Here is a 13,654-nt window from a genome sequence, read left to right on the forward strand (position 1 = left end):
ATAATATGCTTATATTAGTTCTTATCTAGGTACTGCACAAAGGATTTTATTTTCAAAGACTTAATATATGGTAAAACATAACACTGAAGTTGTTATGTAAAGGTTTAATTATTCAATTTAAAGAGTGCCTGAAAGCATTTTTAGTAGAGCTGGAAAGCACTAAATGCTGGAAATTACATCTAGTCCTCTACTGTAAATTAGCTGTGTGATTGAAACAGCTCTGTGACTTCAGGAAATCACCTAACTTTTTTAAGTCTAAAGTTCTTCATTTGAAAAATGAAGAAACTGGTCTGGAGAAGGGATTATTGTCCCCAGGCTTCTCAGTTTTCAGAAGCTGCTGCAAGACGCATATAGGGAGGAAAGAGAGAAGCTAGGACATTCAAAGTCCTTCATCCACCCATCACTGAAGAACCTCAACTTTTCTCAATTTTTATATGTTGAGGTCTTAAAAACTATCACCAATATTCATAATGGTGACTTTGAGATCCCAAGGGAAGGTTCATCGTATTCCTCATATGGCCACAACCTCCAACCTACCTACCAATAGGCTTTATTCCCAAAGTCCATTTGAAAATTGTCTGAAAAGGTATTTCCCCATAGAAGCTATGCTATCCAGTGGCAGTCGAATTCATAGTGTACAAAGACCCATGTAACTCTCAGAATTCAGTCATAAACCTTCCAGCCACACCTAACATGGTTTCTCTGTAATAAATGTATTTAGAGTGCCAATGTAAGATCCCTGGAATACATTCACCCAAGCTACAAGGACTAAGCCTAGCTCTGTTGAGGGCTTCTGTTATTGTTGTTGTTCTATAAGAGGCAAATCTGTCCAACAAATATTTTATAATAAATTTATTATAAATCATCCACTATGTGCCAGGCATTATGCTATGCACAGGCATAAAGTGAGAAGCAAAGCAGAGCTCCGGTCCTCATGAAGTATGCAGTCTCGCTTATACCTTACATAGCAGGCAAAAACTCTGGAGTCATGGCTCTGGTTTCTACTAGTTGGATGATCATGGTGACTAGTTCGGTGACTTTCAGGAGGAACTCCCTTGCAAAATGGATATAATAATTATAAACCTAATAATGTGTTTTGTTAAGGATTAAATGACATACTGTATGTAGTGCCTAGTGCCATAGTAAAGACTCAATAAATGTTAGGAATTTGATAATATAACAGTGATAATGTTTATAATGATGATACGAAGATGTTCTAAAATGCTGTGTTGTGCTATAATCCAACTGCTCTCCTTACTGGAGTGAGCTCAAAAACATTAACAAACATTTGAAACTATGTTTATGATTTAATTCTGACAAGTTCAATCGTTTACATTCTTAAAAGGATTTTTGGCATCTCTGATCAGATTTTAAAATATTAACATTACTCTATTAAAAATACTTTAAAGGAAAACCATTAAAGAAAATTTCATATGCAACCATATATAAATACTTTAAATAGCTTTTCAATATTCTAAGAGTCATGAAAATATAGTTATGGAGGTAAATTCTTCATTCAGATATAAGGGGATAGATGATTTAAAAGAGAATTGAGATGCTAGTCACATATAAACATTAGTTGAAACACTTTATGTAAAAGCGTCTTTCAATTGTCTAATTTGGGGGATTAAAGAAAACCTCACATAAGCACTGCTTCCTAGGACCCTGATTTATAGACTGTAACCATTTCCATGGCTGTGGTACAAACTTCTTCAATGAATTCTGGAACATTATGCAAACAGTTTCGCCATTTAGATGTCAGTACCTCAAAGAACAGAAGGGCCAATTCCTTTGTGTTTCACAATTCAAGGACTTACCAGTAAATTACAAAAAGAAACTGGAACAAAATCATACAGTGACGAGAACTGAGGTTACAGAAGCCTAAGCACCTACCATCCTAAAAATGTAAGCCTTTGTGCTTGTGATCATTTTCCCCCAAACCATTATTGATGCAGATCTACATTTAAAGATTACAAAAAGTACTGTTTTCAAAAACAGTAGGTAAATACAGGCTTTTTGTGTGTGTTTTAACCTAGAGTAAGTTATAAGGAAAGCAGTTTATCTAACTTGATACTGGATCATGTTTTTTATCAATTGAAGACAAAAACTCAATTCAAAATGATTTACTTAATTATATATAAGGCACTAGTTAAGAGTGAAAAGATGCACAAGAAAGACAAATATGAGGTAATAAATACTAATAAAAAATTAGATATAAATTGTATAAGAGTTCAGCATTTCCCCCACCGAGAGCACACCTGAAGGTAACTTCTGAATAGACAGGATATAAGCTGGACCTTAAAGGATGGGTAAGATTTAGCCTGGGGAAATTGAACATGCAGAAGAATGAGATGATGTGAACAAAGTAACAGAGGTGGGAAATCCTGGGCAGTATTTACAGTGGCATTAACCAAGTATCTAGAAGTAAGTATTGCCTGACTTTGCCTCTAACAAGTATATCTAATTCCTGACACCTTACCAGGTACCAATTCCTGTCAATTCTAGCTCTACAGTTTATCTAGAAACTATTAATTTCTTTTTCCTCTACCTTAGCTTGAGTTCTCAGTACCACCTGCCTGAATGACCTTAATAGTCTTAATTCATCTCGCTGCCAGTATTTCCTTTCTTTCAGAAGCACAGGTGCTATGAAAACTCCATTTTATAATTAGATTTTAATGCTTTGGTATTTTATATTGAAATGAAAATATTTTGTGATTTTTAGATTAAAAAGTATCTTTTCTGGATATGGAAAAATTAGAAAATTTAACTTGCTAAGAACTCTATCAAGTCCCACATGTATCTTTTATATATGTATATCCTAATCAGATCACTTAAATCTGTGAGGTAAAAGAAAGCTGAGCCAGCAGTTGTCAAAAAATGTACTACAAAACCATATGATCAAGAGTTACTAGTTTTTTATATAGAATACTTGCTGTTTTTAATCTTCACATGCATTTTGCTTAACATTGATAAAACACTGACTTTTGCTAACAGTAAGAAAGATTATACACATGGCTATACACTAGGTACACAGATAAAGCTGAATGACTATGTAGACAGAAGAGCAGCTAGATTTATATTTTCACATATAAATGAGAGAACCACATACAAATTAAGTGAAAGAATTACAACTTAAAGCATACAATTCCAAAGACAAGATTCAACTTGGGGTAGGGGGTGGGGAGGGGGAAATAAATAAGCAATTCAACTCAGCAAATATTTGTTACACATTATTTGTTACACATTGATTATATGTGCATGGCACTGCAATAAAGTACCATGGAAGATGTGAAGATAAGTAAATTAAGGAGTTTATAATATGGTAAGCACATAAACATATGCAAGCAACTGAATACTCTTATAGGATAGAGATTTACCAGGATTGTTTGAGTAGAAGAACGGCACAATCAGATCTATGATTTAAGCAGAAAACTATAAAGTGGAAGAGAATGATGGGAAGGTGGCTATTAAAATAGTGACTAAAAAAAGGAAATGGAAAGGAAGGAAAAAAATTTTAACATGCTCATGATTTAACAGGTGGTCAAAAAGAATTCCAAAGTGACTAAAAGAACAGAGAACTTATTAGATGAATTCTTCTAAGGTTACATAGTAATGTAGAGCTCTAATACCTTTATTACCCAGTTAAGTGTTCTTTGTACTCATTAGGTTTTATCATTTCTACAATAGTGCCTGGACAACAATGAAAGCAATTTAACGCTTCTGAAAACTAACAGTAAGAACTACTACAAGGTCAAAAATGCTGACTATCACAATGAGTGTTGTGTTATTTAAAAAAAAGGAAGGAAATGAGTTCTTATTTTTTGAAAGTAATATACATTTTTCCCCAAAGTAGATATGTATTATATAAACAGAGGAACATATGGCAATAGTCAAGGTCACTCATGCAATAGTCAGCGAAAGTGGAAGCACTTCATAATGATGAGAAAATTATACAACCTTTTTCCCTGAAGTCAGCCACAACTGATAATGCAGTTTTTCGTGCAGAAATCATTGCTACCTGGTTTCAAACTGTCTTACTTATCTTTCCTTTAAAAATGTCTCAAGATCATTTCAGTCACCAAACTTTTACAAAATAATTAACATATTCTATCACCCAAATGGCTAACAATAAATGAAGTACCATGCAAAAAAATTATTTTAGGATCTGTAATTCTTTTTTAGCCTGTCAGATTCAGGAGAATGTACACACAGTAAGTGCTAAGTAAAAAGACTGAAAGAAAACATACCAGAATGGTAACTATGGTTACCTTCAGGTGGTGAGACTACGGATGCTTTTATTTTCTTCTTTATACTTACTGTATTTTCCTGATTTTCTATGCGTATATATGTCATTTGTTATCAAGAAAAAACGTTATTTTGTAAGTGGCTCTTCAAAAGCAGCAACAATAATAAAAGCAATTCTGATTCTGCATGATTAAGCTGCTAAATGCCTAACTTGAAGATTTCAAGAGAAGAAGGACTTGTTCCTCTTGTCTTTTGTGTACTGAGAAAAATCCCTGATTTTTCATTATCAGGAATGTCTAAATACAACCACCTTGCCTGGCTCTCGACAAATAAATGGATTTTTCTTTGACTAGAAAAATCCTCAAAATACAAATAAGTGTTAGAAATATCTGTTACTTAGGAATTTCAGGTAACATGATTTTAAAGTATACATGTTTATAACTAATATTTTAATTGCAAAAAAATCTTAAAATTAACTCAACGAAAATTTGAGTATCTAACATATCTTGGTCTATGTATCCTTTGCCTAAAACTGGAAAACAGGCCCGCTGTTTTTTTTAATAAATCTTTTTTTTAAAAAGTTATTTATTTATTTTTGGCTGCATTGGGTCTTTGTTGTTGCACGCGGGCTTTCTCTCCAGTTGCTGAGAGCAGGGGCTGCTCTTCGTTGCGGTGCGCGGGCTTCTCATTGTGGTGGCTTCTCTTGTTGCAGAGCATGGGCTTTAGACGCGCAGGCTCAGTAGTTGTGGCATGTGGGGTCAGTAGTTGTGGCTCGCAGGCTCCAGAGCACAGGCTCAGCAGTTGTGGCGCACAAGCCCGTGTGGTGCAGGGGCTTAGTTGCTCCCAGACCAGGGCTCAAACCTGTGTCCCCTGCATTGGCAGGTGGATTCTTAACCACTGCGCCACCGGGGAGGTCCCAACAGTCCAGCTTTTTGGCTTCCAAAACTACAGGATATTAGAACTTCGCTAGTTTAGTATGCTTCATACTTTTTAGTGACAAATCTTTTTTCCAAATGAATTCTTATATAGAACATCACTGATGCTACCAATTGAGTTAAAGATAATGACCTGGCTCTTCAGGGATTTATTCTTTGTGTTTTGGTGTCAATTACTTCATTATGTGCAGAACCCTAAAGCATCTTCATAAATCATGGTGCACTTTGAAAACCACTAGTTTTGTTCAACATTCCTCCCTGTTCCCACCTCATTCCCTTGTAGTTAAGAAACTTAAGATCCGGAGCAGTTAGATGACTCCTTAGTTACCACCTGAGCAAAAAGAAAACCAAAACCTTTTAATTTACAGTTAAACTCTAAACCTTTTCCATTATATCCATTATACCTTTCCTTTACTAACTCTTCCCAATATGTAGTCAGTTTTTACCCAACATACGTATTGTAAGTCTTGTGTTAACTTATCTCTAGATAGCCAAGGTTTCTGTGGTATGTATGTATGGATTCATTTGTGTTTCTGTAATACCCTGCAGATGCCCCAAAGTGCCTCCATGACTCTCTAACTCTACCTTTCTCTCTTTTGGGAATGTCTTTTAACTTCTTGTCCATCTAGAAAACCCCTTATAATTCCTTTTCTAAACCACTTTATTGAGGTATAATTATCATACCATAACATTCACCCATTCCAAGTGTACATGAAATGATTTTTAGTAAATCTAAGTTGTGCAACCATCACTATATGCAGTTTTAGAGAATTTTTATCACTCCAGATCCCTTATGTCCATTTATACTTAATCCTGTTCTCATCCCCAGCTTCAACCAACCACTAATTGCTTTCCGTCTCTATAGATTTGCTTTTTCTGGACACTTTATGTAAATGGAATCATAAATTATGTGGTCTTCTATGTCTCACTTCTTTCACTTAACATACATACACTTATTATCTATGCTGGGACTACCAATTGTTCATAAGAAAAAAGGAGATACTTCAGGGAAACATCATGCCTTCGAGAGTCTGGGAGTAAGACAAACCCAATCCTATTCTTCTACATAATCAGTTCTAAGATTGATAATGGTCCTGAAAGCATACGAAGACTGGCACAGGGTTCTTAGGACAGGAGGCAACTTCTCTAGAAATGACAAGTTAATATAACCAACCAAAATGAGAAAACACCTGGGCAATGGTGTTAGAAGGGTCCAGCCCCATGGACAAGTCTATGGGGGTAAGGACCATGATAACTGTGGTAGTGAGATGGTAGGATCCATTAGCATACAGAGTCCGTTTCCTTTCCTAGGATTATCAGTAAGGCACAAATGGCTCTCTACATCTCCCTAAATCTCAATTCTCTTAATAGACACTGCTCCTATGTATCTACTTCTTTTAATCGTCTATTGCACCCTACCCTCTCCATGAAGTCCAAGCCCCCATCACCTCTTCTCTAAAAGACTGCAATAAACCTACTAATTGATTTCCTCACTTCTAGTCTTCCCTGGCAGAAATTCAATCTCCACATACCAGCCAGAGATATCTTTTTAAAACACTTACCAGATAAAGTATTTGCTCTGTTTAAATCCCTCTAAAGGCAGTTAGTCTATATCACTTAGAATAAAATCCAAATTCCTGACAGTGTATTAGCCTAGTGATCCAACCCTACCCACCTATCCAGCCTCAGATCACTCCTCTCCTTGCCTACTACTCTCCAGCAAGCCTTCCTTTGGTTCCTTTAACAAGCCAAGCTCATCTCCGCTTTAGGGTCTTTGTCCAAACTGTTCCTTCTGACTGGGATATGGTTGTTCCTTCTGACTGGGATATGGTTGTTCCTTCTTGATTCATATCTAATCTTAAATGTTACCACCCTGAGAGACCTCCCCTGACTACCCAACTATAGTAGTGACCTAGTCACTCTCTAAACTAGCAGTCTACTTGAATTTCTTATACTTGCCACTACCTGACTTTATTTTTTAAATTTGTTATTCCCTCTTTTTCCTACTAGAATGTAAACTCTTTGAGAGCAGAGACCTTCTTGGTCAGGTTTACCACCATATTCAAAGAAACTCAGTAGGCAAACAATAAAAGAAAAACAGTATTTGTTGAATAAAGACATCACTATTCCTCTTAATGATGTCTAACTTGGCAACCTCTAATATACTTTCCATATAACAAAAACAACAATTTCATTAGGTATATGGGGTTTGTGGTAAGGAAGTATATTTACGGCATGCCTAGAATAGAATGCATATCAACTGGCTATGTATGTGTTTGTGTGTGTGTGTGTTTGTGTGTATGTTTGTGTGTGTGTAGAAGTGTTAGTCTATGCAACTACTTACCTTCATAGATACTGATAATCAAGAATCTTCTGTTGGTTAATAAACTACGAAGTTAATAAAAAATACTCAGTGGTCGATTCTGAACTATGCTGCTTTAGAAAACAAAAAAAAACAAAAAAGATAGTTCAAAAGGAGCTGATAAATGATTGCTAAAAAAATTGTACCCATTCTCAGGTTAGGAATTTCATACTACTCCTCTTTAACCTAAGGTAAAGATGTTGGAAAAGTATATACCATTCAGGTCTGTAACCTTACCCAAGCAGAACTTCTGTTTAACAACTCGATGGCTGTTTTTCAATTCATAGGAAAGCTCTTTCACATAGATGACAGAATGCCTTTCGAAAGGGGTGCCCACTTCCCTTTTAGAAAATTGAGCAAGAGAGCATGGCAAGGTAACCTGTTAACACTCGACATTTAGCAAGCGTATTTCTGGGAACTAAAACGTACTTTTCCAATTCTGCCATGCTAAAAGAATGACAGTGCAGTTTTTAACTTTCTAAGAAATTTTTTACCTGCCTAGGTTGATGAATCTCAAAGTGTGGTGCCTGTACCAGCAGCTTCAGCATCACCTGAGAACTTGTTGGAAGTGCAAACTCTCAGACCCCTACTCCAGATATACACTATATCAGAAAATCTGAAGGGAAGGCCCAGGAAACTTTAATAATCCCTTTAGGTGATTCTGATGAATACTGAAGTCTGAGAACCACTGGTATAGGTTATTGTTTTTCCATAAATGCTAGTCCAAAGAGTAAAGAGAAAAAGACGAGCTATTATAAGGGGACTTTGCCAAAATTTTTGCATTATGCAGGATATCCATATACATTTATTTTAAAATTTAAGTGTGCTATGCATATGATTATTTTTTTTATGTCTTTTATCTTAGAAAACTATACAAAGGAATCAATAATTACCTCCTTCTCCTGGGATATGAATACCTTGGGTGGTACAAGAATTATACTTCCATAGAGATTTCATAAATACAAAAGACAGAAAATAGAAAGGTACTTCCTGTTTTTCACATTAGTAGTAAGTCATTTCATATCCAGATTAGGGAACAGAACCAAGATGGGGAAACAGTACTTTGTGGCTGCTTAGAGAAATCCCATATAAAACTGAAAGAGAGCTAAATTTAAAATAATAATAATATATGTAAATGTGGATATGATCTTGGGGGCTTATATGTATGGAGACTGTCAATTCTCATAGTAAATTCCCTCTCAAATACCTTCACCCATTTTAAATATGAGAACAATAATACTGCACTTCTTTATCAGTGTGGGTATCAGAGGGAAAGGGTCACCCTAGTCTACCTTTACCCAGTCTGGATAACAGATTTACATAATAAAGACAAAGATCTTTTAAAATATTTATGCCTTATACCCTGAGAAAACCATAATTCAAAAAGAGTCATGTGCCACAATGTTCATTGCAGCACTACTTACAATAGCCAGGACATGGAAGCAACCTAAGTGTCCATCGACAGACAAATGGATAAAGAAGATGTGGCACATTTATAAAATGGAATATTACTTAGCCATAAAGAAAATGAAATGGAGTTATTTGTAGTGAGGTGGATGGACCTAGAGTCTGTCATACAGAGTGAAGAAAGTCAGAAAGAGAAAAACAAATACCGTACGCTAACACATATATATGGAATCTAAAAAAAAAAATGGTTCTGATGAACCTAGGGGCAGGACAGGAATAAAGACAAAGACACAGACACAGAGAATGGACTTGAGGACACGGAGAGGGGGAAGGGTAAGCTGGGACGGAGTGAAAGTAGCATTGACATATATACACTGCCAAATGTAAACTAGAAAGCTAGTGGGAAGCAGCTGCATAGTACAGAGAGATCAGCTCGGTGCTCTGTGACCACCTAGAGGGGTGGGAGGGAGACGCAAGAGGGAGGGGATATGGGGATATACATATGCATATAGCTGATTCACTTTGTTATACAGTAGAAACTAACACAACACTGTAAAGCAATTATACTCCAATGAAGATGTTTAAAAACAAGTACACTTAAAAAGCAAAAAACTCTAAACAATAGATTATTAGAAGATAATTTAGAGCAAAATATGATGGAAAGGGGCTAACTAACCTTCTTCACCAGAAATAAAATTAAAACCAATATGAAAAAATATATATAGTCCCTTATATATAGTCCATTAGCTTAAGATTTACACATTTTTGTCTATCACAAAATTTATTCCTCTCTTTTTTTCCTTTCTCATGGCAATCATTCTTAAATGATTAAAAGATAGCATGTCTAGAGGAAAGAATATTGGACTGAGAATCACTCATGAATCTGAGAGTCAAGAATTCAATTTATTCCAACACAGAAATGTTGGGAAAAAATTTTAAGTGTAAAAAAGACTTGAATTGGCAAGGTTTTTTTAAAGTATGCCTTTTATTAGAAGACAAAACAGACAGCAAAGTTCTTTGCCAATTTAGACGTAGTCATAACTAAGAGGAAGTAATGAATACTGAAAGGTGAATCATTTATACTTCTTCTCTGGTTCTTCAGAACCAAAGGCAGTATTTCTGGGATGCCTGGCCAGGATTAGTCAATTAAAGTGAGCTACTCTTCACAGGTAATACAGAAAATACAGGTCCCTCTAAAGCCACAGACACAGCATTGGGTACCAAGGCTAATGTAGCTTCTTGCTGTAAACAGCTACTTTTTTTTTTAATGGATGAATTAAATAGCATTTTATTGACCCTCAGAACAAAAGAAAAGAAGAAGTGTTTTTTGAGATTTCCTATATATACAACTAGCAATTGAATTCAGAGTCTAGGTGATCCATTGGCTGTGAGTTGTCTCTTTGTGCCTAATAATCAGCAGCTCTTATTCTGTGTGGTATCACACCTTTAATTTGGGACATCTAATTAGTGTGTAGAAAATTAAAAACTGCCTTTATCAGAATAATCATGCCAGTACTTCATAACTGATAGTAGCTTTTATCCATGGGCTTCACTAAAGCATAGAAGTATTAATTAAATTTTATGGGATTATATTTCCTTTAAAATACCTGTGTAGAAAGGATCAAGCTATCTTTATATTTCCCAAGAGATTAGAAATACATAAATGATTCCCAAAAAATCTTTACTATTTTTTCTTTTATTTGATTTTGAGAATATTTGAGAGACTCTTGACTACTTTTCTAATGGACTCTCCATATATATGATCAAAATATTTAAGATTTCATTAAAATAAAATGCCTGTTTCATATTCCCAGAGAGGAAACCAACTAATACAGGCCAATAGTTCTCAGTTCATGCTGTCCCTTACTTTGTAAACAGCTATTTTAAATTATGCATTCCAGGAAGATATACTGGGAAATACCTATTTCATAGATTCTAAGATGCAAATTTTTTCCTGTTATAATACATCTGAAATAGGAATGTGTCTTGACAATCAATAAAGTCTTAAAACTACTGTTGGCCACAGGCAGTCACAATTGTCATGGATTATATATGTGTGAACATCAGAACACAGATATCAAACTTGTAAAATGAATGTCAGCAGCCTGGAAGAAAATATTAAACACAGTTATGGAGTGCTCCTTTAACTCCTCAGGACCAAGATTTCTGGGTTAAAAACAACTAACTTTACATATCAATAATTGCAAAGCTGGCTTAAAAGCCTAATATCACTGGTTTTTAGCTCTTTCATGGATTATTTTAAGAAATGCTGCATCACCGTGCTCTTAATAGCACAGAAAACAATACTGGGTGGAAAAACATGGGTCTCAGCAATGCAGAGTAAGTCATTTGGAATAATTTTAAAAGGTTTTAGGAATACTTAACCAATTTAATTTGGTTATATTCCCTTTTTTGTATATTACAATTTGGATATAAAATTAAAATCTTTCTCTAGCTAAATTTCAATGATCTATTCCAGTGAGGGGAAAAGAAGTCTAAGCTATGGGAAAATTATTATAAAAAAATCTAGTATTAAAAAACTTAATACATAGTCTTATATAAAATAATAATGTCTTATAATTCATGAAATACAATAAAATCTATGGAAATTTGTAGAAAACTAAAACATTTTTGCTAAATACCATAAAAAAAAACCCGTTCTTTTGTAGTATTACCTGTAAACCGCAGCAGCCTACAGCATTCATTATGGAAGCATTGTGAATAACTCGGTAAGGGATTCCCAGTTTTGTTGCTCTCAGAATAAGATCACTATGTGTTGTAGCTCTGTAGTGAGAAAAGATCAGGTTGGATTAAACTAACCACAGCTGACTTTTTAAGACAGTAAAGCCACAGCATTTCATGAGCTCAAGTCAATCAAAGGGTCAAGGACACTGCTTTCCCTCAAATATTTCGAGGCACCTGCATAACACTTTCATCTGGGTTTCTGGGCAAGAAAAGTGTAAGTTTACACAGGCCCTGTACAATGTTGAACTGCACCTTTAACACTCTTAAAGCAGCCTTGGCAGCTACAGAAAAAAGGGAACTTTTAACTTGCTCTTTTCCTCCTGTTAACACCTGCAAAAGACATCTGTGGAATATTACTCAGCAACTGAACTCCTGAGTAGCAATTCTCAAATGTTTTGGTCTTAGGGTCCCTTTAAACTCTTAAAATTTCTGCTACAGAGTTCCAACTTATGGCACTAGACTTCCTCCTTGATTTCTGCTCTATTTTGAAGGCTTTGTTTCTGTATAAGGCACAATTTACAGAACAGTTTCACAGCCTGTAGATCAGAGTTCTGACTGATATATTCCTAGTTGGATTTTATCTGTCTAGCAGTCATTTTATTTATAACTGTTTTCAGCCTGGTTGTTACTGTGCATAATTAGTATGTGTAAGGGTGTGCCTATTCTGCCTGCTGCCTTCCTTTTTTTGAGATAGATCTAACGATTATAATTAGATAGATTGGGGTAAGAGAGAATACATATAAATATGAATATGGATACTGTGAAACTTAACCCCATATCAATTTAGAACTGCATTATTAAAGGCATTTTTCCCCCTTGATGAAAACTCCAGGCACTACTGGGGAAAGCAACATTAGCATGTTTGAGAAACTACATACAAACAAGCAGAACCTGTCAACTGGTCAATGCATACCAAGTAGGAAGATCAAGGGCTTTCACCCCACGAGGCAGTCAGAAACAGATTAAAGAATGCCCACCAGGGAAGTCTGTTTTAAATCACACACATAAAATACAAACTACTATAAAAATAATCCTTAATTTGATTTAAAGTAAGCTTTTAAAAAATAATATAAATGCCAGTTATAAGTTTTTAATATCACTTTCAACAGAATTTCACTATTTAACACTAAGCTAAGGGAAAACTGAATCAGTTACTTGGTGAGTTATTTAAATAGATGAGCAGAAAGAAAAAACTGGTTTAAAATTATTCTCTTTTTATCACAAGTTCATTTAAAACGACCGGATGTGGTTGGTGTACTATGAAGATTTAATGACCTGGCAAAGTGATTTGATTTTGTGAAACTGATATAAATGTGATTAAATTAGCCTTTCAGATTTCTGCTATGAAAAACTGTGATAAAATTGGTATTTTATCATCACAATTACCTAGATTATATTGCTTCATTAAAAAAAAAGAACTGTATGAACCATGGACTTAACACCCTTATACTGGGCATTCCTCCAGGTCCGTGGCTCATGAAAATGTTTCACTGTAGTGACTGGGAAAGTGTGTGCGTGCGTGTGCACACGTGTGCACTGCCGTGTGTAAAGACAAATTTATTACTATTTCTGGGCATGTAGCTCTATCTAAAATCATATATACTTATATACACACACATATAGTTCTAGATAGAGCCATATGTCCAGAAATAGTAAATGTTTCTTAATAATATACTTGGAATTGCTCTGAAGGCAATTTCAAAAGAGGAGATTCAAGATGTTGTGATTGGGCTTTCCTAGTGGTGCAGTGGTTGAGAATCTGCCTGCTAATGCAGGGGACACGGGTTCAAGCCCTGGTCTGGGAGGATCCCAGAACTGCTGAGCCCGCGCATCTGAAGCCTGTGCTCCGCAACAAGAGAGGCCGTGATAGTGAGAGGCCCACGCACCGCGATGAAGAGTGGCCCCCGCTTGCCACAGCTGGGGAAAGCCCTCACACAGAGGCGAAGACCCAACACAGCCA

The 13,654-nt window shown here is 35.5% G+C and overlaps 1 protein-coding gene across 4 annotated transcripts in view; it reads right to left on the reverse strand.

Annotated features, from left to right (window-relative positions):
• DPH5 (diphthamide biosynthesis 5) overlaps positions 1 to 13,654 on the reverse strand; it is a 37,650-nt gene that overhangs the window by 11,137 nt on the left and 12,859 nt on the right. For all 4 annotated transcript variants that reach the window (XM_069541238.1, XM_060026326.1, XM_060026333.1 and 1 more), the window contains exon 4: positions 11,625 to 11,733. In XM_069541238.1, the coding sequence (XP_069397339.1) occupies positions 11,625 to 11,733 (109 nt within the window). The remainder of the gene's footprint in view (positions 1 to 11,624; positions 11,734 to 13,654) is intronic.

This window comes from Delphinus delphis, chromosome 1 (assembly GCF_949987515.2).
Source record: "Delphinus delphis chromosome 1, mDelDel1.2, whole genome shotgun sequence".
Classification (NCBI taxonomy): domain Eukaryota; kingdom Metazoa; phylum Chordata; class Mammalia; order Artiodactyla; family Delphinidae; genus Delphinus; species Delphinus delphis.